Source organism: Orbicella franksi, chromosome 9 (genome assembly GCF_964199315.1).
Source record: "Orbicella franksi chromosome 9, jaOrbFran1.1, whole genome shotgun sequence".
Taxonomy (NCBI): domain Eukaryota; kingdom Metazoa; phylum Cnidaria; class Anthozoa; order Scleractinia; family Merulinidae; genus Orbicella; species Orbicella franksi.
Window position 1 is genome coordinate 13,526,090 of NC_138153.1, and position 24,426 is coordinate 13,550,515.

At 40.7% G+C, this 24,426-nt stretch overlaps 4 protein-coding genes and 1 pseudogene across 4 annotated transcripts; 3 read left to right on the forward strand and 2 right to left on the reverse strand.

The window, feature by feature from the left end:
* Nucleotides 1–1,561: 1,561 nt before the first annotated feature.
* LOC145497706 (uncharacterized) lies at nucleotides 1,562–2,676 on the forward strand. Its single transcript, XM_081477543.1, has 3 exons — nucleotides 1,562–1,644; nucleotides 1,822–1,941; nucleotides 2,577–2,676. Exons 1-3 carry the CDS (start codon nucleotides 1,562–1,564, stop codon nucleotides 2,674–2,676), a joined length of 303 nt encoding a protein of 100 aa, XP_081333669.1.
* A 1,494-nt stretch (nucleotides 2,677–4,170) lies between these two features.
* LOC145497358 (uncharacterized) lies at nucleotides 4,171–6,497 on the forward strand (annotated as a pseudogene).
* A 5,232-nt stretch (nucleotides 6,498–11,729) lies between these two features.
* On the reverse strand, nucleotides 11,730–12,365 carry LOC145497521 (uncharacterized). Its single transcript, XM_081477336.1, has one exon. The coding sequence runs from the start codon at nucleotides 12,363–12,365 to the stop codon at nucleotides 11,730–11,732; it is 636 nt and encodes a 211-aa protein (XP_081333462.1).
* Nucleotides 12,366–14,335: 1,970 nt separating this feature from the next.
* LOC145497520 (uncharacterized) lies at nucleotides 14,336–15,949 on the forward strand. Its single transcript, XM_081477335.1, has one exon. The coding sequence runs from the start codon at nucleotides 14,336–14,338 to the stop codon at nucleotides 15,947–15,949; it is 1,614 nt and encodes a 537-aa protein (XP_081333461.1).
* A 1,709-nt stretch (nucleotides 15,950–17,658) lies between these two features.
* LOC145497130 (uncharacterized) lies at nucleotides 17,659–22,378 on the reverse strand. The gene is made up of 2 exons (XM_081476926.1): nucleotides 18,666–22,378; nucleotides 17,659–18,495 (listed from the first exon to the last, which is right to left on the reverse strand). Exons 1-2 carry the CDS (start codon nucleotides 21,154–21,156, stop codon nucleotides 18,023–18,025), a joined length of 2,964 nt encoding a protein of 987 aa, XP_081333052.1. The 5' UTR covers nucleotides 21,157–22,378; the 3' UTR covers nucleotides 17,659–18,022.
* Nucleotides 22,379–24,426: the final 2,048 nt, after the last annotated feature.

The window sequence follows — 24,426 nt, forward strand, 5'->3', positions numbered from 1 at the left end:
TCTCTGGGTACAATTTTTCCGAGCAGGATTTCTTCCCACTTCAGGTTGTGCAAGATTTTTTTGCACATGTTTAATGTAAGTATGTTTTGCAGGAATATTTTGTGGCTATTGCCCACCCCATCTCACACAGAAATAAAATGTTCCATCCCTAAACTTTTTGATTCTTAAAATTTTAATACTGTTAATAAAATCTGATGCTCTGATTGAACGATCAAGATAATACAGTGGATTAGAAGGGTCATCAAAAGTATTTCGTCATTTTTTGTTGCCACACTTACTAACTGGCCATCGACACTGATAACTGTCGGAAAGGTTAACTGTCTATCACTACTTACAACTGTCGATCGACACTTATAACTGTCGATCTGCATTTATAACTGTCAATCGCCACTTATAACTGTCGATTGACACTTATAACTGTCGATCGACACTTACACATGTAACTGTTGATTGACATCAGGCCCTGCGCAACAAACATGTGGTTTTCAAGATGGCCGACATGAATGAGGTAGGATTTTAATTAGGATTGAAATTAATTTTTAAAGGCCTAAAATCTGTGTTTCAATGTCACATTTGTATTGCCATTTGTTTAATGTACATAGAAGCTATTCAATATGTAGTTTCAAAGAATGGAAGAACTTTCCACAATGAACAGAGCACGGACTATTCTGTGTTGTTCATGGGCAGGGACAGAAGTTGCACTGGATCAACTCGAATCACTGATTTAAATAAGAATGGCATCAATTGAGTTGATCCAGTCTGTACCTGCCTGTTTTTGACCATGTTCCATGCTTATTCCTCATAGGTAACTTATTATGAACAAGTATGTTTTTGGTAAAGATCAGAGTAGTTAGACATCAATTGGCAGCATTCATGTTTCTGCATTTTCTTCTCTTTCAGGTTTGTAAATTCCCCACTAAACAGAGAGTTCACAATGAAGTAATCAGTGAAGTACACGAGGAAAAGGTTATTGTAATAGTTTTTTACAAATGGCTATTTAAAGAATCTGACCCACCCAGTATGCATTGCACACTCACATAGTCAATCCACCATTATTGGGGCACCCGAAAGAAGGCAGAGTTACCATCTGAGAATTTCCATCCGTTTGCATTGAGTGTTTTCTGCTTTAAACAGGTCACGTCTTTACATAAATATTCTCTCCACTTCTTATACTTATTTTTGGCTGACTGGGCGAAAGGAGGCCCTTGGTGTTCAAGGAATTACCAATAGCAAGTTTGCTGAGATATTGCTCCATCAAAACCTCGGCATTGCTACGGATCGAGATTACAATAGATCAAGTGAGCTTGTGCTCCCAGGGACTACAACATCGACACAAGGTAAGACTTCTCAAGATAACTTCAAGAATGAATTTAAATTTTGTGTGTCTTTCACACTATTTAAGCAAGCTTTCTTTCCTGTTTTAATTCAAGTCATCGTAAGAGCAAGCATTTCCAGTTTGTCTTGGGGAAATATTTATAATGTAAATGTGTGACAAATGACTGATGCTGCTTTATTTTTGACTTTCACAGGAAGAAGGCAGTTGTTTTTTCAGTTGACCCCAATGGAAACAGCTGGTACCATCAGTGAAATACCAGTTTCCTCTGTACTGTTCAGCAGTGCTGCAGACAACACATCTGTTAGCAAGTAAGTGTTTGTCTTGAACTTTGAACATACTAATGGTTGCATGCATGTTTGAATGTTCATCGCATACAAAGACAGTGCAATGATTTTCGGAAATCACACATGAGAAGTAAAAATCATTTCGTTATTTTACCGTATGTTCAGCAGTGAAGTCGACATAACTGTTACCTCAACACTTAGATCCCAGGATCAAGAAGAACCAACAGGGCACCAGACTCTCCTGGATAAAATGATGACATGGAATCCTGGCTTTTCTTCCATGGAAGGAAATTTGCACTCAGAAGCGGTCAACGAAGAGGAGTAAGGGAGTTTCCTCACTATTGTTACTTGTGTTATATTGGACTGTATCTGTTATCATCTTAGTTGTACCCTTTTTGTTCTTAGGCTTGAGCAAACATATCTATCAGTGTGTTTTTGCTAAAGCTAATGCTTGAAAGCCAGATAGTGTGTTGGCATACAATATTCTTTACTCCCCTCATTTCAATTTGAATTTCAAATGATTTATTAATGATATTCAGAACTGTTGATCATATGAAAGTGTGTGCTTTTTTATATTTCATATTTTCTACCTGTTTTGCCTTGATCGCTCACACACTGTAATATTTGTAGCTCCTGGGAGTACAATAAGTTGTAATTTCCAGTGTAAAAGATATATTCCAAAGTTTAGAGGTCCACTGCGAACTGTTCTGGCAAAACCCAATTTGAATCCAAACCACTCGAATTAGAGTCCAGCAAACTAAACCATAAGGCACTATAGTTCCATGTAGGTTTGCTGTTGCCATTGAAGTACTGGTAAACATGAATCTATTCTCGTCCCTGATAAAAATGATATATTTACTTTTAGCATTGCAGTTAATTCACCACTTTGGTAAAACAAAATGCAGATTTTGTAATTGTTGTATCTTCTGTTGTTCACAAACATTTTGTTGTTTCAGATCTGATGGTGAGTACGCTATTGATTTGAGTAGCGGTGAAGATTCAGACGATGTCAGTGAAGTAGAGGCTGGGTTGGATAGTGAGGTGGATGGGGATTAAAGTGACTCAGAAGATGGTTCAAGTGAAGAGGATTCGAGTCTTGATTCCTTCCAACTGGATCATACACAGTAAGTTATCACACTGTAGTTTTTTCGTGTTGTCAATCTCACTGACCTTTGGTAAAATGTAATAAATATATTAACATTCATAGTTCATATAGATCTTTCGCAGTAATAGCAGTTGTTAAAACTGAATGACAACTCTGATTGTTTGTTACTTGTTATTTGCAAGTTCTTGAAAACACAAATCGAACAGAATGACGCCACAAAACACAAGTTTCTACTTACTGTTCCCTGGGAAAAGAGATTAACAGTATAAATACATGTACTGGTATATTGTTATCATTTTAATTCTTGTTACAGGTTTTCATCTGCAATGGATGGTGGTTCATTGACAGCCCTTGAAATAGATCCTGAACTTGAGCCAGAACCGGAACCCTTGCCAGAGTTAGACACTAAACCCTCCACAAGCCTCCCAGAGTTTGGCTCAATGACTTCTGATGACTACCAAAACAACAGGAAAAGGAGAGTAAGCACTGGCATAGAAGAGCTTCTATTTGTTAACGAAAATATGCAGAAATTCCTCGAATATGTTCAGGCACACAAAGTCATTGTTGGGGTTGAGAAAATCATGGAACTCTTTGAGGGACAGTGTAGTGAAGTTGGTTGCGATGGAATGTGGAAAGTTGTTGTTGAATATTACAACCATTAATATGAATCTAGACATGACAACACTCATTAGTTTCACAGCTGGGTTCAGGCAAAGGCCACAGCCTTTTTTAGTCGATTGAGTAACTTTATTGCAAAGTCACGAGACTATAGCAAACCAGTAAAATTCCACCACGTACTTTAGAGTAAAATAACTGTGGTATTGCTCAATACCTAGTATGTAACCTAGTTTCGGATCTAGTGTACATCAGCATCATTCTAGCAATAGTGCAATAGCTATCTATTATTCGCACTTTTCAAGTTACCAGCATTAGCTTTCCCGCCCACCCACTTCCATGGCAGTAATGATTTTCGTTGTGTTTATAATCTTTGTAATTTATGTATTTATAATTATCTTGTATAGGCTCTCGATGGGCCTTTAGTTTTATCGTAGTTTATTTGAAGATTGTAATCAGCAGAATCATTTTCCATGTTGCTTGTATGTGTAGGATTAAAATAACTGCCTGATCCCAATCATGTGGTTCGAGAGTGAGTTTCCGTGTTTAGGAGAAAAATTAGAGGCTGGGGTGTTGCTTATTACACATAGGTGTAGTGAGGGGCATAATGGTATTTGGAGTTCTTCGGCTGTGTTGGGTGAAAAACGGGGTCAAGAAATTTGTGTCATCAGTATATTGTTGGCTTCTTCAGTTCTAATTACAGGAAACAATTTTCAAAAAGGTTTCTCTTCTAGCCAAAAAGTAAGAATTTGCATTATGTGACCTCTAAAACCTTCAAGAGGATTCAAAATTTGTATGCTCTGCCTAGCATCAGAGAGCTTTGGGACAAAATGAAGGAGGATATTTGGAAGGTGTTTGAAAATGATATTCTTGTAGCTTGCGGTGATGGGAGAATGCATTCCCCAGGGTTCAGTGCCAAGTACTGCGTGTACACTGTGATGGAGTACTATCTGAATGTTATTGTGGATATTGAGGTTATTGACACGCGTGAAGCAGGGGGCTCCTCGAGACTGATGGAGAAGATGGGTTGTAAAAGGCTTTTGGAACAAATGATGCACAGCCTCAACCTTGGAGAGCTTGTAACAGACGCCTCGAAAGTGATCATGAAGATGGTCAGAGAACTGAAAGGTACAATTATACAAAATTATTATCTCACTGTTATCAGGTAAAATTCTGTGTGTATGTATATTTTGTTGAGTTTTTCTTCGTTGGTGTCCCTTATCTTAAATAGTTTATACCTTTTTGTCCAAGAACTAAATATGGGAAGAAACAACCAAGAACAGTTTCTCGGTATCAGACTTATCTGAAGTTTATCATTGTTATTGTCCCTGCAATGTCCTTATTCCGTGTTTTTTACTTTGAGTGTTTTATCAAATGCAGGGCTCTAAAAAGGGGAAGGGGATTAAAGGGGTATGTAAATTGTGTTTTATTGACAACAGTTTAGTTACATATTTGAACACAGTATTTAGTATCATTATTGTATTTTCCTCCAGAGGCAAACTGTGAAGTCCTAGCAAACTTTTCCACTCCCTTGATATATGGCATAAATCCATTAAGCTGACTGCCAAGATATTTGCCGTAAGTGTTTAGACTGTTGTTGTAAATATTGATACATGACTGATATGTTAAACTGAATGAGTGAGAGGTGCAGTGGCCTTATGCTTAGTTGCTGGACTCTGATTTGAGAGGTTTGGATTCAAGCACTGGCTAGGGTATTTTTTTTCTTGGACAAGTCACTTCACTATCATAGTGCCTTTCCTCACCCAGGTTTTTAAATGGGTACCAGCAAGTTTTTTATATATAGATTAGAAAAGCTTTGCTGGACTAGTATCCCCCTCAAGGAGGAGTAGCAATACCTCTAGTTGCTTCATGCTTAGGAAACAAGAATAAGCTCCAAACTGCTGGGCAACTTGGCCCAAATGCAGACTTAACTTTGTTTGTGAGGTAAAACTATGATTTTAAAACGATTCCTTAGGTTCGTCAAAATTTGGAATATTTTGCCAAGCAATGACTTAGAACTCTGGCACAATTTTGTTTTGGCATGCTCCTATTTATGCTCATCAGTAATAACAGACGCTGAAGCAATGTTGGCTCATTCATACCTTTTATAGTTTTGCAAGGGTTTTCAAGGGTTGTATGGGAAGGAAATGGTAACTCCAAATATGCATCTGCATACGCATCCTCTAAACTGTGTCCTAGACTTTGGACCTGTGTATGCCTTTTAGTTGTTAAGCTCTAAACGCTACAATGGCATTCTTGGGGACTATAGCACAAATCAATGGGCAATTGAGATACAGTTGATGAGGGAATTTACTACAAATCAGTTTATGAAAGACATTCCCCTTCCAATTGTCTTTCGAGAAGTTATCCACCCACTGATAGCAAGACTAACCTCAGAGCAATCAGGAGGTCTACAAGAGCAAACTATATTGTTGAACGTGATAACATATTTTCACAACTCATCCATGTTAGTCTCCTCCCTATTGGACCCTTGCAAAAAGGTGGCCACTGGGCCTGTGCTGACTCTCTATACACATGCTATGGACCCTTTTCTCAAGATTGTTTAGATGCCGATACCCTTGTTCATCTCAAGAAATGTTACGGTGCTATTTTTGATGAAATAGGTGAAGAGTCTGTTACAACGATTTGCTTCCTGTAGATTTAATGGAGACCTATTTGGATCAAGTAAATCTAGAGGTGATAGATCTTAGCACGATAGTGCAAAACCTGGGGACAAAATTGATGACTCTGGAAGTGACTTACGACCTGGAATTGTTGACTTTTATATGAAGCGGAATATACGAGTTAAGGGTTGTTATGTGCCCTGCATACTGGCTTTGGTGCATTGGTTTCAAGCACATCCTGCAAGAAATTCATTAGGGGCTCCAATCGAGGTCTGGTGCAAAGATCTCTTTAAACCTGAAGGAGATGCAAGTTTCATCCCTGTTTAGAGAATTTATGGCTAGTTTATTCCAGCACTTGACATTGTTTCAGACGAAAATGTCCTTGTGGTTTGCACTCTTTCACGGAAGCTGCACTGCTAAATAATGTGATATTTTCATTACCATTGTCTTGTTTTACTATTAATCATATCTATAACAAAATTTTCGATTGTGATTGGTTCTCCGTGTGCCTATTTGTCACGTAATCGGCGCGCGATCATGTGGGTGTCCAATTACAGGTATCCAATTTGAACTTTTTCTAATTGGAAACCCACGTGACTTGCACGTCAATTACACACATGTTAATGGCTTCCTTTACACGGTTTCCTACAGTTTCAAAACTTATGAAAAGCGTTACAGACATTTTCGCTCAAAAGAAGTTTCAAAAGCCATTTTTAATTCCGAAATTTGTTATAGCTACAATTGATCAGTAATTGGATCTCATGTCATACAATTCAGGGAGTAATCGTGCTCATAATTTCAAACAGGCCTCATGCTTTATGGTCATCCGATTTTGAAATTACCCGCACGATTACTGTAACGGCACCCGTGTGCCTTTTGTGTCACGTCTGTCTCGTTTGCGTGACGATTCGAGTTTGCGTCATTACTTACGTCATTACTTCCCAGCATGTCAGCTTTGTTAGTTTTAGTAGTTTCGACCACGCGGTACCCTTGTAGCCCGGAAAGGCTTAAGTTTTCTGTCATTTCTCCCGTTGTATTTTCTCCCTTTTGTTCTCTACCGCTGATGGCGGTATGTTACTTCAGTTTTGACAGTTTTACTCTGGAATTAAAGTTGTTCAAGCCACATGGGCCTTTGTTGTTTCTTTCACAAGCACTCAGGCCAGTACAATTACTCCCTGAATTGTACTCCACTCGGTGCAGTTACTATTACTAATTGTAACAATAACAAAACTCCTGATCATAACTGGTTCTCCATGCACTTATTTGTCACATAATCATTGCATGATTGCGTGGGTGTTCAAATAAAGGTGTCTAATTTGAACTTTTTTAATTGGACACCTGTAATTGGATACAAACTTTTTTGCTTAAATGAAGTTCTCGAAAGACATTTTTATTTCCAAACTTTGTTATAGATGACACAATTACTCTGATTTGTTCTCCACTTGGTCCAATTACCATTACTCAACAGGCAACTTCCATGAATTAAAGAACAATTAATACATGTGTATTGGTAACTTTTTAGCATACATGTGAGAGACAAACAGTCTCAAGTCAGCTCTTACTGTGTTTATTTGTACATGTATGTAGGTTGCATGAAAAATAATATTGGCACTGATACAATTCTTATACAAAATGTCTGTTTATACATTTGGACTAATTTTTGGGGAATAAAAATAAGCAGGCCAAAACATGATCAGCTGGTGGAAAATAGACTTCTTCCAGAGGTTAGTCAGCAACTGCAAGTTTTACAGAGATTCTTCCATTAAAAAATTGAATGGTATCAGATGAATTTTTGTATGTGCCACAAAGGAACAGCAAGAGCTAGAATGACCAAAAAACCTGATTAAAGGTTATCAAGAAATATGTGGAAATACCATTATCCTTACTTATGCATCCCTGGCTTTTCTGTGCTGCATGTACAATTTCTACTTTTCCTAGCAGAAAGATGAAAGTGGAGTCTTTAGATTTGAGATCTTTTAATTAAGAGTCTAAACTTTCACCTGCAGAGAGTATTAGTTGATAAGTTAAGCTGAACATCTGGATTCACACCTGCTATTGAAGTGATGTAGATCGTTAGTTTATTATCAATCAATTTCACGAATTTGTCAGGTTGTTGGAGTACAAGTACTGGGGAGCTCTCCATTCGACCAAAAATTCCGAGATTTCCGGTCCGAAATTGAATGGAACGGTAAAAATTCCGGGAAAAGTTTTTGAAAATTTAGGAATACCTTTTGAGTGCACCCTCTTAGATGGAATTTCCGGAATTATGGAAAATTTTGTTTCATTCGCAAGAGATATCGGGTTTAGTCTCCCTACTGAGCGTGAGCTCACGTGGACACTTGAAAGAGCAATAATGGCGGGCGGAGCAGCGTATCAATGCTCAGCGTGTGGCTTTGTGTCAAACGATTTCAGTCTTTTTCTACAGCATCAATGCAGCAATTTGTTGCCAGTTGGAATCCACCCAGTGTGCATTATTTCTTGTGTCAATAACTGACACGTTTCCTTAGTTATCCGGAAATGGTTTTCGAACTCCCCCGACAAATACGCTGGAGTAGTTACTTCAAAGTACCCATTTACACGAGTTAATTCCCTCCGCATAAAGCAGGCAACTGCAGCCAGAAGTATTACGTCGTCGTTGCTATCGAGAATGGTATAACTTATTGTTTCACAGTCATCCTGCTCTAAAGCTGCAAAAATGTTCAAAAAGTCCGCCATTTTAAAACACCACAAATTTTCACCCAGCATCCCCTGCATTGCAGAGCACGTGACTTCGAATTCTGGGAAGCGGTTGGACGCGTTCCATTCGACCGGCAAAAATTCCGAAAACTTGAACCGGTGACTTTTGTTGAATGGAAAGCGCCCCTGGTATACGAATCCAGGAGCACGATTTAATTTTATTCTCCTTTAACTTCATGTGGATAATAGGTGGATTTTTTTTCTTTTTTCTTAGTTATATTTCACCTTTTTTGGCCTTGTAATTGGCATGAACATAGGAATGGATCAGAGCTACAGAAATAAAAGTTTTTATTGCATAGTTCCAGAAAATATCCCCACCCCCACCCCTCTAGAAATTACAAGTACGCTTCTTAAATATCTTTAAATGTCTTGGTCTTGAGGACCCCCACCCCACCCCATCCCCTGTAGTGGAATCATGGGACACAAATAAGGTCACGTGACAGAGCACATGGAACAAAGTCGAGATCGAGCGAGGGGAACCGAGATCTTCTTCATGCATTTCGCGAGTATCGAGTATTGTCGGAACTTCCTGTTTCTTGTTCAGAATATAAGTTGCGTTTCTACATTTTGTCTACATGTCAGCTAATTCCCCCAACAATGTCTACAAGTGGTGGAGAATCCAAATCTCGTAGAATTCATGCCAACAATCGAAGAACTTCAAGGAGTCGCAGCTGGACTCATCAGCGTTGTGAAAGACCTAACTGCAAATGTTTCTCAAGTCACTCAAACAGTCGGCAACATGGCGGAAGCAGCTCCTGCAGCGCCTCATCACGACCATAATCAAGGCCTTTGCATACCTTCCATGCAACTTCCATCATTTCGTCGAGATTCTGTGGTTCAAGACGACATATCCGAATTCCTGGAGCGATTCACCCAGCAAACATTGCATCTCCATGTTGAAAAACGCTTGTCGTTTCTGGAACAACGTTTTTGCGACTGGCCAAGGTCAGTGTTGTCAATTGCCAAAACTACAGAAGGCTATGCAGAAAAAGCGGCAGAGGAATTCGGTGAATCCAAAGAAGACAAGTGCTGCCGATTAGCAGTCGAGTAGAGCGCTATCCAGCAAGAGCGTGGCGAATCAGTGGAGCAATTCGCGTTCAAATACAAGAAATTGTTGCATCAACTGGAGAAACTTGGTGAAAAGATTGTGAAAGATTGCCCCACCTTTGTGATTTCTGTTTTATTTGTTTTTTGCGTTTTGCTGACAGCAGCCAGCTGTTCCAGTTCTTTTTCTAGTGAGGCAATTTTTTCTTCTAACTCATGCTGTTTATGCAAAGTTTTATGCTTTTTGGCAGCAGCGAAGCCAAGATATTTCTCCTGAGTTTTAAGTTTCATCATATCCTAAAGAAGCGCGGGCTTTATTGACTCATCGTTTTTCGTATTTGTTCTGTGTTTCATGGATAGTTAACCATCAATGTAATCCTTATTGGCCAGAAGGGATGTGTTGAGTTTCCAAAAACCAGGCCCTCTTGGGTTTGAGTGAAGAGATATATTTAATGTGATCATTGAGTGGTCGGTCTTAAAGCCCGGTAGAATATTTGCAGAGATAACGCTACCCAGCAAACTCTGACTTGTTAAGAAGAAATCTAGTCTACAGCGGACAGTAGGCTGTGTTTGGCGCCAAGTATACCTTTTTCTTCGGGGTTCAATATTCTCCAGGCATCAACAAGATCAAGGTTATCGCATATCTCAAGGATGGTTTTTCTGCGTTGTGATGTGTTTTGGGCAGGCCCCCTTTTTTATCTTTCTCTACATCAAGAACGAGATTGAAATTGCCTCCAATGATGATTTTGTCTCCTTCGAAATCTTGAAGGTGATCGAGGAGATTTTTAAAGAAAGCAGGATTATCTTCGTTTGGAGCGTAAATATTTGTTAACGCTATACTCTTTCCATTTGTTTTTAAGTCACACAAGATAAAGCGCCCTGAATCATCGATATAGGTTTTCATAATTTGAAGATCAAGGTTATTTAAAAAAGAATGCTTACGCCAGCTTTGCTGCTAGAAAAAGAGCTGAAAAGGCTTTTGTACCCCCATTCAGTAGCCCATAGGCGAGAATTTTCTTGCAAACAATGTACTTCTTGCAACATGTAAATCGAATATTTTTTAGATCCGAGCCAATTAAAAGTTTCTCTTCTTTTAGCGTTATTCCCAAGGCCCCGTACATTGAGAGAAGCTACAGTGATAGTATTGTTATCTGTTTTGTATTGAAATAGTAGGAGATACAATGGATATCTGCCCTGCTTGATTATTCGACAATAACAGCGTTATGGCCGGATGAAAATGTTTTGCATACAGTTCACAAGTTGCATTTTTTAAGCTTTGAAAGAAATTGTAAGCGCAAAATGCAGAAATATTTTTAGCGAGGTAGTTTATATCACAATGCATACTGGAGTTGACAAAACAGCATTGTAATAATACGAAGAGCAAGCTGGTGACATGAAAACACAAACAGTTACATATAAACATACTAAAGCGCGAGTATTAAGCAAGTAAAAAAAATAAAGCATAAACAAAAATATAAAAAATCCTAATCATTTTGGGCTTCAAGTGACTAGCGGGCACAAAAGGTGAAAACCAGATCGAGTAATTATTGTTGGACAGCTAAGCCGCCTGCCACCCAAGATTTATAAATAGAGAAAGTAAAGTTCTGAGGTATAATTATTAAACACAGTTACCCATCTGCCTCTTCTGCTGCATCTAGACGTTTACCCGGAGGCCAGAATTTGCCATTGATAAACAACTTGTCAGGCTGGCTCTTGCTGAAAGATGCCCTCATGCCTTGTCATTGTGCTTCTTTGAAAACTGCCATTTGATCTTTCCGGCGCTTGATGATTTTCAATGGAAGATCGCAGAACATTTGGATATCAGTCTCTTCTAGTCGTCGGCCTAAAGAGAAAATTTCCTCAACATCTTTATATCGAAGAGGTCTGGCAATTATAGGACATGAAGCTGTGTCGCTATTCCGTTGGGTTGTTAGACGGTGTACACGTTGGATTTCAATGCTGCGGGCATTGCGGTAGCCAAGGTCTCATTCCATAAAATTTCTTAACACTTCTTTGGTATCTTCTTCTTGTACTTCTGGGACATTAAAAAATTTGATATTCTCTCTCCTGAAATAAGCTTCAAGGTATAGGTTCTTGGAGGTGATGTCGTTTATTTGGTCGGTGAGCTTTCTCTTGCTCTCAGTCAGAGAGGTTATTCTTTTATTTTGCTCCTCCATCTGTTTCTTTAATGCATCTCGATGTTCCTTACACTTGTTGCCATTGAAACTGCAAGACTTCTTTAATTCTGCTATATCGTTTTTACCCATTCCTTCAAACTCTTCAAGCTTGGCTGTTCTTGCTTTGAGGTTCGCCAAATTGGCTTCAACATTTCTGACGGAGCTTTCAATTGAATCAAGCTTACTCAGTCTTGCGATGATGGAGTTTAGTTGTTCTCCAAATTGTTCAATTTTGCTGAGAGTCTCGATGATTTCATTGTTTGCCTCGTAGTCCCTGTTTGTGTTCTCGTCTGCTGTTTCTGCAAGATCTCTGAGTTTTTTTGCTTCATGCAAAGGTGAAATCTCGTCTCCAGAACTTGTAGACGATCTATTTCTGCGTTTTCTGATAAGATTAGACAATTTTTCGGCCATAAAAATCTTTTGGAAGGCGGACGGTTTTAGCATGCTCCTACTCCGCCATCACTCAGTCCTAGTCCACTGCAAAGACTTCAAGAAGCTTCGCGTGGAGCAGACTTCAGTTCGTTTGTTCAAAGGGTCTCTGTGTTAACTGCCTCCTTCCTGGCCATTTTGTGAGAGAGTGCCTCAAGTCAAGTTTCTGTAAGATTTCCGGATGTCAATCCAAGCACTCCACATATCTCGAGAACCTGAGGAGACATCGCGTCGAGAGAATACTAATGAGCATGAGGTTTCAGCACCAGACAGCAATGCTGTAGGCAACGCCCAAAGCAACTTCATCAGCGCCGATGGTCAGTGTCCTTCAATTGGGGCCGGCAAATCAGCTACTGCCTTACCAATAGTTCCTGTAAGGGTTAAGGCTAAAGGATCAAATAGATCAACTGTAACCTACGCCGTTCTCGATAGCGGCTTTAATACCACATTCTGTTCCAACAAGCTCGTGGAGACTTTGGGCATTGAAGGGGACAAGACGCGACTTTCCCTTACTACCCTCGGCAAGCAGAACTGCATAACGAGCTGCAATCTCTTCAGTCTGGAAGTATTTGATCTGGATGAGAATTACTTTGTTGATCTTCCGTCCGTGTTTTCAGTACCGAGCCTACCCGTGAGTAATGACAGTATTCCGACTCGAGGATGTGATCAGCTTCCCTTACCTCGGAGATCTTCAAATCCGAACGATTGATTTGGATATTGGCTTGCTTATTGGATGTGACGTTTCAAAGGCCCTGGAACCTCATTAAACTCGTGTTAGTCAAGGCCAAGGCCCATTTGCCACTCGAATGATATTTGGTTGGACAGTGAATGGTCCCTTGGTGAAAATGGGCCAGCCTCAGCCAGCGTGCAACTTTGTAAAGGCCGACGAAGAACTTAGCCAGCAGTTTCGCACGTTCTGCGGCTGGGAATTCTCGGATTCCATTTGCGTCAGCAAACCAGCAATGTCTAAAGAAGACAAGCGTGCACTATCAATCACGAAGGAGTCGATCTGTTTGAAGGAGGGTCACTACCAGATAGATTTACCCTGGAAAGACGATGTGCTCTGTTTACCAAACAATCAAGCAATGGCAGAACACCGTTTGAAGTTACTGCGCAGAAGGTTATTTAAGAACCCAGACCTGCGTTCGAATGGTACCCCAGACTCCACTGGAACACACCACCAGTGTAACATGGTACTTACCTCACCACCCTGTCGTGAACCCAAACAAGCCAGACAAGGTTCGTGTAGTGTTTACTGTGCCGCACGATACAACAGGGTGTCCCTTAACTCTCAGCTTATGCAGGGTCCAGACCTAACCAACACCTTGGTGGGAGTTCTGATTCGCTTTCATGTAGAGCCCATTGCCATAATGTCTGACATCAAAGGAATGTTCCACCAGGTGCGTGTCAGCCCCAAGGATTGTGATGCTCTCCGCTTCCTATAGTGGCCGGAAAACGATTTCAGTAAGGATCCAGAAGATTACCAAATGTTGGTTCATTTATTTGGTGCCACCTCGTCCCCAAGTTGCGCTAATTTTGGCTTAAAGCAGACGGCAGATGATAATCAAGAAATGTTCAGCAAAGAGGCAGTGAGAACTCTAAGGCGCAATTTCTATGTGGATGATTGTTTGAAGTCCATCAAAGGCGAAACCAAGGCAATATCACTGGTATCAGAACTTCGCACACTGCTTTCCAAAGGGGGATTTCGGTTAACCAAATGGATTTCTAACTCCAGAAAAGTCATTGAGTCTGTACCTACATCAGAAAGAGCAGTCTCGGTGAAGGATCATCTCCTCAACCAATAGCGTCTTGCACTATTACTAAAAATAGATTTTGTCACGTGAGATCCCATGAGACCCCCCACACAGACTCAGACAAACATTTCGATCTGCCAAAGGCATATGTATGTGCGAGGGCTGCAAGAGTGAAACAAAAATGAAGAAAATTTGGTGAAATCATGGAGTTAATAATTAGAGGGACAAAAAATGGTTTCTACCAAACACTGCTGTTGGGGTGAGTTTAAAACAGACTCGAGGTATCCCGACAAATGGACAAAATCTCTCAAAGAGTTACAAGCATCAGGCAAGAAAGTCTTCATACCGTTCCCAAAACCGTCGCAAGACATCGCTAAGTGCAAGCGTTGGCTAGTAGCTTGTTCTCGGGAATTATTTACAGAGAAAAATATTATCAGAAATACTTATATTTGTGCTCTTCACTGGCCCGGAGAAAAAGGTCCCACGGCTGAATTTCCTGATCCGCTGAAAGCGAATCTAACACGAGAACAAGCGAGTCAAGCATGTGCTCCAAAGAGAAAAGCTCCGAGATCAAGAGCGGAACCAGTCACAAAGAAAGAAAAGTTACACAACAAAAACTGTGGTGAACAATTACTGGACTACTGTATACCGACTGTCGATCGCAAGTCACTAGAATCTGGATCAACGGTCGATGCCATCCTAAACAAACTCAACGAATCTCTAACCAATGAAGAATGTAATGCGACGCCACATGTGTATGAGCACTCTACAGGAAAGCTGGTTTCTGATCAAGGCTCTCAGACCTTGTATTCTAAATACGAGTTATCCGCAAAGGTCGAGACCATGATTTTGAAGAATGATGTTGCCACGAGGAAACCTCAGGCTCCCACAATAGTAAGTACTCTATCTTATGAAAACATCGTGCAAGATGCAAGTCTTATGAAACACTTCATTGGCCTCTCACCTCCACAGTTTGAGATTTTGCATAATTTTCTAGACGGCGTTTGTCCTTTGGAGACCATAAACTATTGGACTAGTAAAGATTGCCCTGCAACGGAAAATGCAAGAACTGGCCCAAGAAGTGATTTTTCATCAAGGGAGAAGCTTTTTATTTGCCTTCTGAGACTTAGGAGAGGATTTACTCTCAAGACTCTAGCAGCTCTTCTCAGTACACCAGAAAGAAAAATTGATCCATCCTATGTACGCAAAATTTTCACCACCTTTCTTCAGCTGATGTATGTAACGTTTAGAGACATGCAACACTTCATGTTTCCTCAGAGAGCCCAACTCAGCAGGTTCCTCCCCAAAGTTTTCAAAACCATGAGGAAAATATGGTGTATTGTTGACTGTACTGAGTTTAGAGTAGAATGCTCCAGGAGTTTTGCTAGGCAAGGGAACACTTTCTCTTCATACAAGCACACAAACACATTTAAGTGTCTCATTGCTGTAACTCCCAATGGCGGAGCATGCTTTGTGTCAGATTTGTTTGAAGGGGATATTGATGATGTTGCAATCTTCAAAGAAAGTGGGCTTATGAAACACCTGAAACCATATGATTTAGTATTGGCTGATCGGGGTTTTACTGTGCGGGAGCTGCTAAATCCACTCCAAGTGGAGTTAAAAATTCCATCATTTCTGAAAGGAAGAAAAACTCTTAGTGCTGCAGAGGAACTGGAGACGCATCGTATTGCTAAGGCTAGGATTCATGTAGAACGTTTTAATGAACGCCTTAAGCAGTTCAAACTTGTTGGTCGGAAAATTCCTTTGTCTCTGGCCCCTCTTGCAACTCAAATGGTAATAGTTGCTTCATGCCTTGTCAATTTTCAGAACACTCTTTGTAAATAGAGTTTTAATACAGAATAGTTGTGTGAAGACTGATTGAAATTTGTACTAGTGCAAGACCACAAGATTAAACTCACTCTGTATTGAGCACTGATGACTGTATATTGAGCATTTATTTTTATAAATCTTGAAAAAGTTATAGTAAGAAAGTTCAAAGAATATCCATACCCTCCCCATGGAATGTATGATGCTAAACAGGAATAATATTCAGGTTAAAATGATTCTAACCTAGTTTGATTCTCAATTTTCTCGGTCTTCTAACCCTAATTATTCATTATCCATGAATAATTAGGGTTAAGAGACAAAGGAATTTCATTTTAACCTGAATTTCATTTTGACCTGCATCATATACAAGGGGAGAGGCACTGTAAGAGTCGAGTGTCCTGCCCAAGAGAACAATACAATGTCCCCAACCAGGGCTTGAACATGGACCGCACAATCCGTAGACAAGCACATCAAACCATGATGCTACTGTGGCTCCCCAAGAGACATGGGTGGGTGGTTGGGGAGCAAAGCAAACAAAACTTTTCATTGGAGGTTAATTTGATATTTTCTGAAACAACACATTTTCTCCTTGTGATAATTCTTTTGCAAAAGAGGCTGCTGACCGGTAAGCAGATAGAAGCATTATAATGTAGTGGAAAAAAATTGCAGGCCTTGTATTTATTCAAAAGAACTCAAAAAAAACTCACCAGTTAATAGTAATATGCTGATGTCTCAGTTGTATTACATGTGGTTTAGACATTTTTTTCTTAGACAAGAAGCCTTAATTTAATGAAAAATCAAATTCCTATTTGTAAGGGACACAAAACAATATCTCATTATTCTCAATACAATTGAAAAGGGTGGCAGACAATTAACAATCCATTCAATTTGACATTAAATTATATTTTTTATACAAACAACATTTTGAAAAATAAAAGTTGTGTTCAGTATACAGTACTTATTTATCTGAATTTACAAGATACTTGTCAATGCTCTTTTCATCTATATACAAAAGATACTAATAGAACAACGCTCTATAAAAAAATCCATATGGAAAATTAAATTTCACAACTCGTAAGTTGTGGGTGTACAGCAATAATAATGTAATAGACCTCTCTCAATTCAAAATTCTTAAATTTTTGTGCCATGATTTAATTTAAATCTACCATTCTTGTCTTATAAGGTAAGTACCATGACTGTGCTACTTAAATATAGAGGAAATTAAGAACAACAAAATTTACAATCACCATTTACCCTTTTCATCAAACAATGTTCCTCACCAAGCCCTGTCCCCACCAACAGAACATCAACATGCTGCCACTGAACAATTATCAAATTGAAAATAGATGCTAAAATATGAATGGCAGCCCAGGAACAAAGCAAAAATATGTGTTAACAGCAATCCTCATACATTTTAACCATTAAAGCCCAACTATCCACATATAAATTCTCCTTACTGATGTACATACATTTTTTATGGTATTAGCCGTAATGGGTAATCATTTTATAAATTCTCATCAGCATCTCTTTGGATTAAGTATCATACTGTGAGAAGAACTTGTATGTTGGTCACTCTTGGCACTCAAAGAGTTTTAAGAACAAAGTTCTTAGTCTATAGTACTTATCTTTCCTTTAGTTAGAAAAATCGTTACATTACTCTTCTGCTGATAATGCACAAGTATTGCAGTTAAGATTTCAAAACTAAACAAACATAGCGAGTTGGTAGTACTAGTACACATGCTTTTTTACCTAATTTACAGTAGACCCAAAAAGAAATACTGTAAGCTCATGGGGAATTCTAAGTTTTTTTTCTTATATACAGTCATCATGGAATAGCTTAATATTCCATTATGGTTTGAGTTCATGAAAAGGAACATTTGGGATCATATTTTTCCATTTACCTAACTACAATATACTAAAAAGCTTAACGAAAATCCCACTGGCTCATGAAACATAGCTGGAGAAACCTGGATTCCCTTCCTGGAAGCCCTTCCTTGTAGATTCTTGCAGCCCATCATACATGTACCAGTTATTCTCAAAAAAAAAATACAGATATAGTGCCCTCCATTCCAAAGTGTTACTCCATACAGTTTAAAACTTTTCCCAAATACTGAAACTGAAAGTGGTGTAATTTGACAGTTTAAGATAACCTCCTCTGCTCAGTAGGTCAACAGAAAACACAAGAAATGATTTTAAATTCAACATCGAACGAGAGCTGCTCACCCTCACACCCTCACAATGCCATGACATGTTTGCATTGCCATTTTCATCTATTGTGACATCCTCGCTGAAGGGGGTTCCTTCTGAAGGCTGGCTTCCAAATTTCCTTCCACAGTTAGAATCTGGTGGTTGCAGCCAGTAATAAAGGGCATCCAGAAATGCATTGTTATTGATGTGCTGGGAGGGTTGTGGCAGTATTACTGACAAAGATTGGACTGTGTGTACTTGCAATGGGCAAGTATTTACGCAGCAAGTTGATGTGATGATGCTTGTCAGGTAGGGACGGAGGAGCATCAAGAAGAAATCCCCTTCATTACCATACAAATCCAGGGTACCAGCCACAACTGGAAATGTGAAAAGGAAAAATTGCCATATTGATTATTTATATCATATTATCCTTTTTTTGCTTATTATCATGACTATAAACATTTTAACATAATAAGACTTCTGAACAAACACCCATGTTTGTTGTTAAATAAATAATCCTTATAAAAAAATAGTGAGGCATACATACCTTGCTGTTGTTGTGGTAGAGACTGCAGTATTAACAATTTTGCATCTGCATACTGGCCATCATCTATGAGCTTCAGTGCTGTACCTATTGTATGACCTGATTCTGGAAGGTCCTCGAGCTTTACTTTGTTTGATTTAACTAGGGCTTGGAAAATAATTAGCCAATTATCCAAAGGACAAGTATTGGTAAGTGTCACTCCAGTACTTGTCAGTCCACCCCAGGGAAAAATAGTTAGCTCGTGATCTTGTTGACTAGCAGATTTAGGGTTACTGGCTGGACCAGTAACCGAAAGAAGGAGAGCTTCTGCAGCATTGATTTCTGCTTGGGTATATAAGCTGTCAGCAGGAAAGGGTTGTTCAGACTCTGTGACAGATACTGGCAAATCAGATGCTGTGGTTTCACACAGGCCAGATAGGGATGCAGGTGACACAGGTGTTACAAAGACTCTGCTCTTAGTCGCTGATACAGATGCAGGGGGTGCATTAGGTTCTACAGAGCCAACAAGTGATGCTGAAGAAGTACATGTGGTAGGGGTTTCACCCTCAAAGCATCTGTCAGGTGATGCAGGGGATGCATCAGGTTCCAGGGAGCAAACAGGTGATGCTGAAGAAGTACATGTGGTAGGGTCTCCAAATTCCAAGCAACTGTCAGGTGATGCAGGAAATGATTCAAAAGAATCCAAACAGTCAGCAGCCTCAGCTAAAACAAATGGCACTAGATCCCTGGAGACACGCATTTCAAAGATTTCTGGGGCAATAACATGTGTCCATAAGGCCGTGAGATTACCCAAAATCTCCTGAATGAGGGGTTCATCCCTTGGTATCCTTTCTACGGAATCAGGACCACTTGCAGCATGTAGAATAAAATCACAATACTTTCTGTCAGTGACGAGAAGGATTTGTTGACACTGATAGTAATAGGCATGTGAACGCTTCAGGATACACTTTCCATCCTCTACCTTAAAACGCTGCCTGCTGAGAACACTTTTCACAACTGGGGAGGTGGGAGTTGTCACTGTCTCAACACTGTACTGTTTCAAGAGTTTTAAAGATTTAATCTCAATAACAGTGTCACTGTCAACCAGACCATCAGGAGAACAGCCAAGGAATGGAAACTTGGGGTTGACCCAAAACCCTGATGGGTAGACTTTCACATTTCGGACCCTCTCGTACTTAAGTATGGCCTTTGGTTCACATTCAAGGCCATAACGCATCCAGTATGTCTGGATATGTTCTAACTCAAGTCTCCAAATATCAGAAAAAATAAATTTGCTTGCTTCTATGGCTGCATTTGGCTGACACTCAATGACAAGTTTTCCAACTTTGAAAGCAGAAAGACACTTAGATGCTGTCAATCTGCACCATCTTTGAAAGAACCATTTTTCAGATTTACTTTGTTCTTGTGTTCCTGGGATTTCCATCAAGGCTTTAGGCTTCAGATTTTTATGTAAGGCACTCACTTGCTCCAACAACACTCCTTTTCTCTCACAATCAAGGTTGTAGTCACCGTAGGTGTACTGGAGCTGAGTTTCCCACATTGAAACTCCTTTACCCTCAGCTTGTGAAAGCCATTGCAAGTTCCCCAGAAACTTGTTTATGTGGTGCACATTGACATTTCGATATTTAGCTGGCCTCGGATCGAAATCAATCACAGGCAAAATGGCTTGCTTTTTCTTTCCAGGGTATTTGGCATCGCTTAACCTCTTAGGATTTTTGTTCCTCTTCTTGCCTTTATTCCAAGAACATTCTTGGCTTGTGCATGGTTTTGTTAAAACCGTTCCGTGTTTCTGAACGTAGTCAAGTACATAAAATAAAACCGCTACAACATGACTACAACGTCCCAAAGACAAAGCCCGGCAAGGTTCACATGAGGCGTGAAGAACAGCGCCACTGTTCACAGATATAATCACAACAACATTGTGCGGTAGCTCTGTTCTCATCAAAGGCCAAACATGCGCTCTCACAAAATAGTGATCGGCGTTCTGCGTGTCCATCACATCGTGTACAAAGCCTGTATCCACGTACTTCCTTCCATTTTTCATTGGCTTATCGGTCATATGTCCCAGTCCGTCGTCGATGTCTGCTAGATCATTTGCAAGCGATTCTAACGCGTAGTAATATACCTGGCCGTAGTTAAAGAGAGAAGGAATGCAATGAGATGGAAAGTCCCGCCAGCCGGTCGACGGAATAAATGGCAGCGAAATCGAGCTTCCAGTTGCTTGTATCTGCGGACTTTCTTTAAGAACCTTGGCAGCGAACCATTTACCATTGTCAATGCTTGCATCGAGCGTGTGGTGATTCCCACACTTTATGCAGTCGCTCACATGTTTCACAAGGTCATCGCGTTTACCGCTCAGTTTTAAGCCCCTGCACTTTAACCACCGTTTTAGCTGGTCAACAGTGTATTCCTGTGGATCTCTGTCAAATTTAGAACCAGGAATGTTGTCATCCTCGGTTAAAACCGTTAAAGATTGAAGCAAACTGCTTGCCATTCACAAATTTTCCCTTAGGATTACTCAGGATTTGGGTCTTTGATTGTCTGAGTCTCGAGGGGGTCTGAAATTTCATGACGTCATTAGTGCAGAACGCTATTGCCTTGTGAACGTGCTCTGGGAATCCGATGGGATGTCGAGACGGACACCTTTGGCTTTAAGATATCCTTAAAGGACAAGCCTTCTACCAGAAGAGGAATTCTCTCCATCGTGAGTTCCATCTATGACCCTCTGGGTTTTGCTGCACCTTTCATCCTTTCAGCCAGTCATCTACTGCAGAACTTGTGTCGAAGAGGCTTAGGATGGGACGACATAGTGTCAAATGAAGACATTGCTATCTAGCAGAGTTGGCTCGGAGATCTCCCTAAGCTGGAGTCACTTTCAAGACGCCTGACTTCGGCGACATCACAACTTGTCAGATCCACCACTTTGCTGATGCCAGTCAGATCGCTTATGGCGCAGTGTCCTACCTTCGCATCACAAATGCGCAAGGCCTCATTCATTGTTCATTTGTCATTCGGAAATTCCGGTTGTCACCACTCAAGCTTCTTACTATTCCTCAATTAGAATTGAGCGCAGCTGTTGTCGCAGCCAGACTGGACAAGATCATCAGAACTGAAACCGACATAAAGGTTGATGAGTCTGTGTTTTGGACCGACAGCACTTGCGTTTTGGGATACCTCCGAAACGACAGCAAGCGCTTTCATACCTTTGTGGCCAATTGAATAGGTACAATACAGGAGGTCGCGGCTCCTTCCCAGGAGGCACGTTGACTCCTTGTAAAACCCAGCGCACAATGCATCGCGTGGGCTCTCCGCAGAGGCTCTGTTAAATAATAGTCGATGGCTCAGAGGCCCTGATTTCCTGTGGCGTCCAGAAGCTTCTTGGCCTGTTGCACCCAGTCCCGTCCTGGAGGTTTCACCAGCTGACCCATCAACAGCTGAGGTATACTCCAATACACAGAAATCAGAGAGGAACCGATGAACAAGATCGTTGAACGATTTTCCTCGTGATACGGCTTGAAGAAATTCATGGCTTGGATCCTTCGCTATCGTGATAATCTCCGATCAGCAGTTGAGCAACGTAGGAGTGGTTACACAGCAGTCACTAAGAAAGCAAAGATAGTCCCAATTACCCTTGAAGAGTTACGAAATGCAGAAAACGAAATTGTGAGACACGTTCAAGAAGAAAGTTTCGAAGAGGCATTGGCCATATTGAGAAAGGCATCATCCACGCCATCATCCTCACCCCCCCCTCAGGTGAACAGAACTCAAAGCGTCAGGTCAAGAAATCGAGCAAGATCGTCAAACTCGATCCGCGGATGACTGACGGCTTGTTGTGTGTTGGGGGGAGGATAGCCAATGGACCCTTCCAGCAGCGTGTAAAGCATCCAGTAGTTTTGCCAAAGTCTCACTGCATTGTTCCCCTCATCATTCGCCAGCATCATCATGTTTCTGGTAATTCAGGAGTGGAACATGTTCTTAGCCTGATTGGAGAGAAGTTCTGGATTGTTGGCACCAGAACAGCAGTGCGAAGATATCTAAATACCTGTGTTGCTTGCAAGAGAAGACAAGCCCATGTTGATGAACAGAAAATGGCGGATTTGCCACTAGACAGAATTACACCTGACAAACCTCCATTCACCTATGTGGGAGTCGACTGCTTTGGCCCGTTCCTGATTCGCCGTGGAAGAACAGAAGTTAAGCGTTACGGCGTGCTGTACGCCTGCCTGGTGGTATGTGCTGTTCACATAGAAGTGGCCCACAATCTGGACACCGATTCGTTTCTAAAGAGTTTCAGGCGATTTGTTGCAAGAAGGGGATCTCCGGAACTGATAAGATCCGACAACGGCAGCAATTTTGAATCAGGAGAACGCAAACTTAACCACTCTATCAAAGAATGGAACCAGGAAAAAATTGCCGATTTCCTACTTCAAAGAAACGTCCAGTGGGCATTCAACCCTCCATGTGGGTCCCACCAAGGCGGTCGATGGGAACGTTGCATAAGGACAGTGAGAAAGGTATTAAACGCACTGGTCAGGGAGCAAGTACTGGATGACAAAGGGCTGCCAACATTCATGTGCAAAGCGGAGTCAATCGTAAACAGCAGGCCCTTGACAAAGGTCTCAGACGAACCCCTCACGCCTAATCACCTTCTCTTTTGGTACAGCCAACCGTTTCCTCCTGGAATCTTTGCCAAGGAGGACATATACTCCAGACGCAGGAGGAGGCAAATCCAGTACTTATCGGATGTATTTTGGCGCAGATGGGTAAAGGAATATCTCCCGACTTTGCAACAAAGGCAGAAATGGTTCAGGCTGCGCCGAAATTTTAAAATCGGAGACATCGTACTGCTCACAGATAAGAAGTCACCAAGGGGTTTATGGCCACTTGCACGCACCGGCATTAACACAAACCGCTGTTAACACAAACCAGCGAGACCGTCTAGTGAGAAGCGTCACGCTGAAAACAAAATCAAGCACACTTGAACGTCCTATAAACAAGATCATCTTACTTGAAGGAGCAGCTGAAGTTGCGGAGGAAGCTTAGTTGTGGAACTTGTCTATCTGTCTCATCACCCAGTCATGCTGTACTAAGGAACAACTAATGTTAACATTGCATGGTAATCCTTTATGGCTAATGTAAATGCTTATGTAGTGCATTTAGGGACCGGGATGTAGGATTTCACGTGCAAATTTTTATTTTAGCTTGCCATTTACGTATGCAAATTAGGACTATTTAAACACTACGGTTTCCTAGCGTGCCAATCTTTTCAACGTTTTCTCTAGCTTCAAGTTAATATTGTTGCGGAATCTATTCTACTTAGCTTCACCGTCATCGCTACAGTCAGGAAACATTTGTAAGTCTTTATATTCTGTCCTGTATTTCTCATATTGCTCGGCTCTTGAGGCTGTGCAGGAAGAATGGAGTGGCCCGAAAGTGTGCATCTCAAATAACTTCCTCGATCTTAATTTCAAAGCTTTGTGGAAGAGAGTGTTAAATAGTTACAGTGACAGGTTCTTCAACATTCTGATGTTAGTTGCAATTCTCTTGATTGTACCTCTGTCAACATCTTGTTGTGAATGGGGTTTTTCTCTCATGGGAAAGATCAAATCAGATCGGTGGTCTTGTCTGTCTGTGGATACATTAGACTCCTTGATCCGGGTTAATACAGAAGGTCCTCCTGTTTCAGACTTTGACCCACTCCCTACACTGAAAACTTGGTGGAACAGTGGGCCAAGAGCAAGGCATCCCAATTTTAATGACTAAT

Coding starts and splice junctions, on each gene's coding strand:
- LOC145497706 (XM_081477543.1), top strand. CDS start 1,562: ATGGAAACAGCTGGTACCATCAGTGAAATACCAGTTTCCTCTGTACTG. Junction 1,645..1,821: donor GACAACACATCTGTTAGCAA/GTAAGTGTTTGT, acceptor CTCAACACTTAG/ATCCCAGGATCAAGAAGAAC. Junction 1,942..2,576: donor GAAGCGGTCAACGAAGAGGA/GTAAGGGAGTTT, acceptor TTGTTGTTTCAG/ATCTGATGGTGAGTACGCTA.
- LOC145497521 (XM_081477336.1), bottom strand. CDS start 12,365: ATGCTAAAACCGTCCGCCTTCCAAAAGATTTTTATGGCCGAAAAATTG.
- LOC145497520 (XM_081477335.1), top strand. CDS start 14,336: ATGGTTTCTACCAAACACTGCTGTTGGGGTGAGTTTAAAACAGACTCG.
- LOC145497130 (XM_081476926.1), bottom strand. CDS start 21,156: ATGGCAAGCAGTTTGCTTCAATCTTTAACGGTTTTAACCGAGGATGAC. Junction 18,496..18,665: donor TCTACCACAACAACAGCAAG/GTATGTATGCCT, acceptor TCACATTTCCAG/TTGTGGCTGGTACCCTGGAT.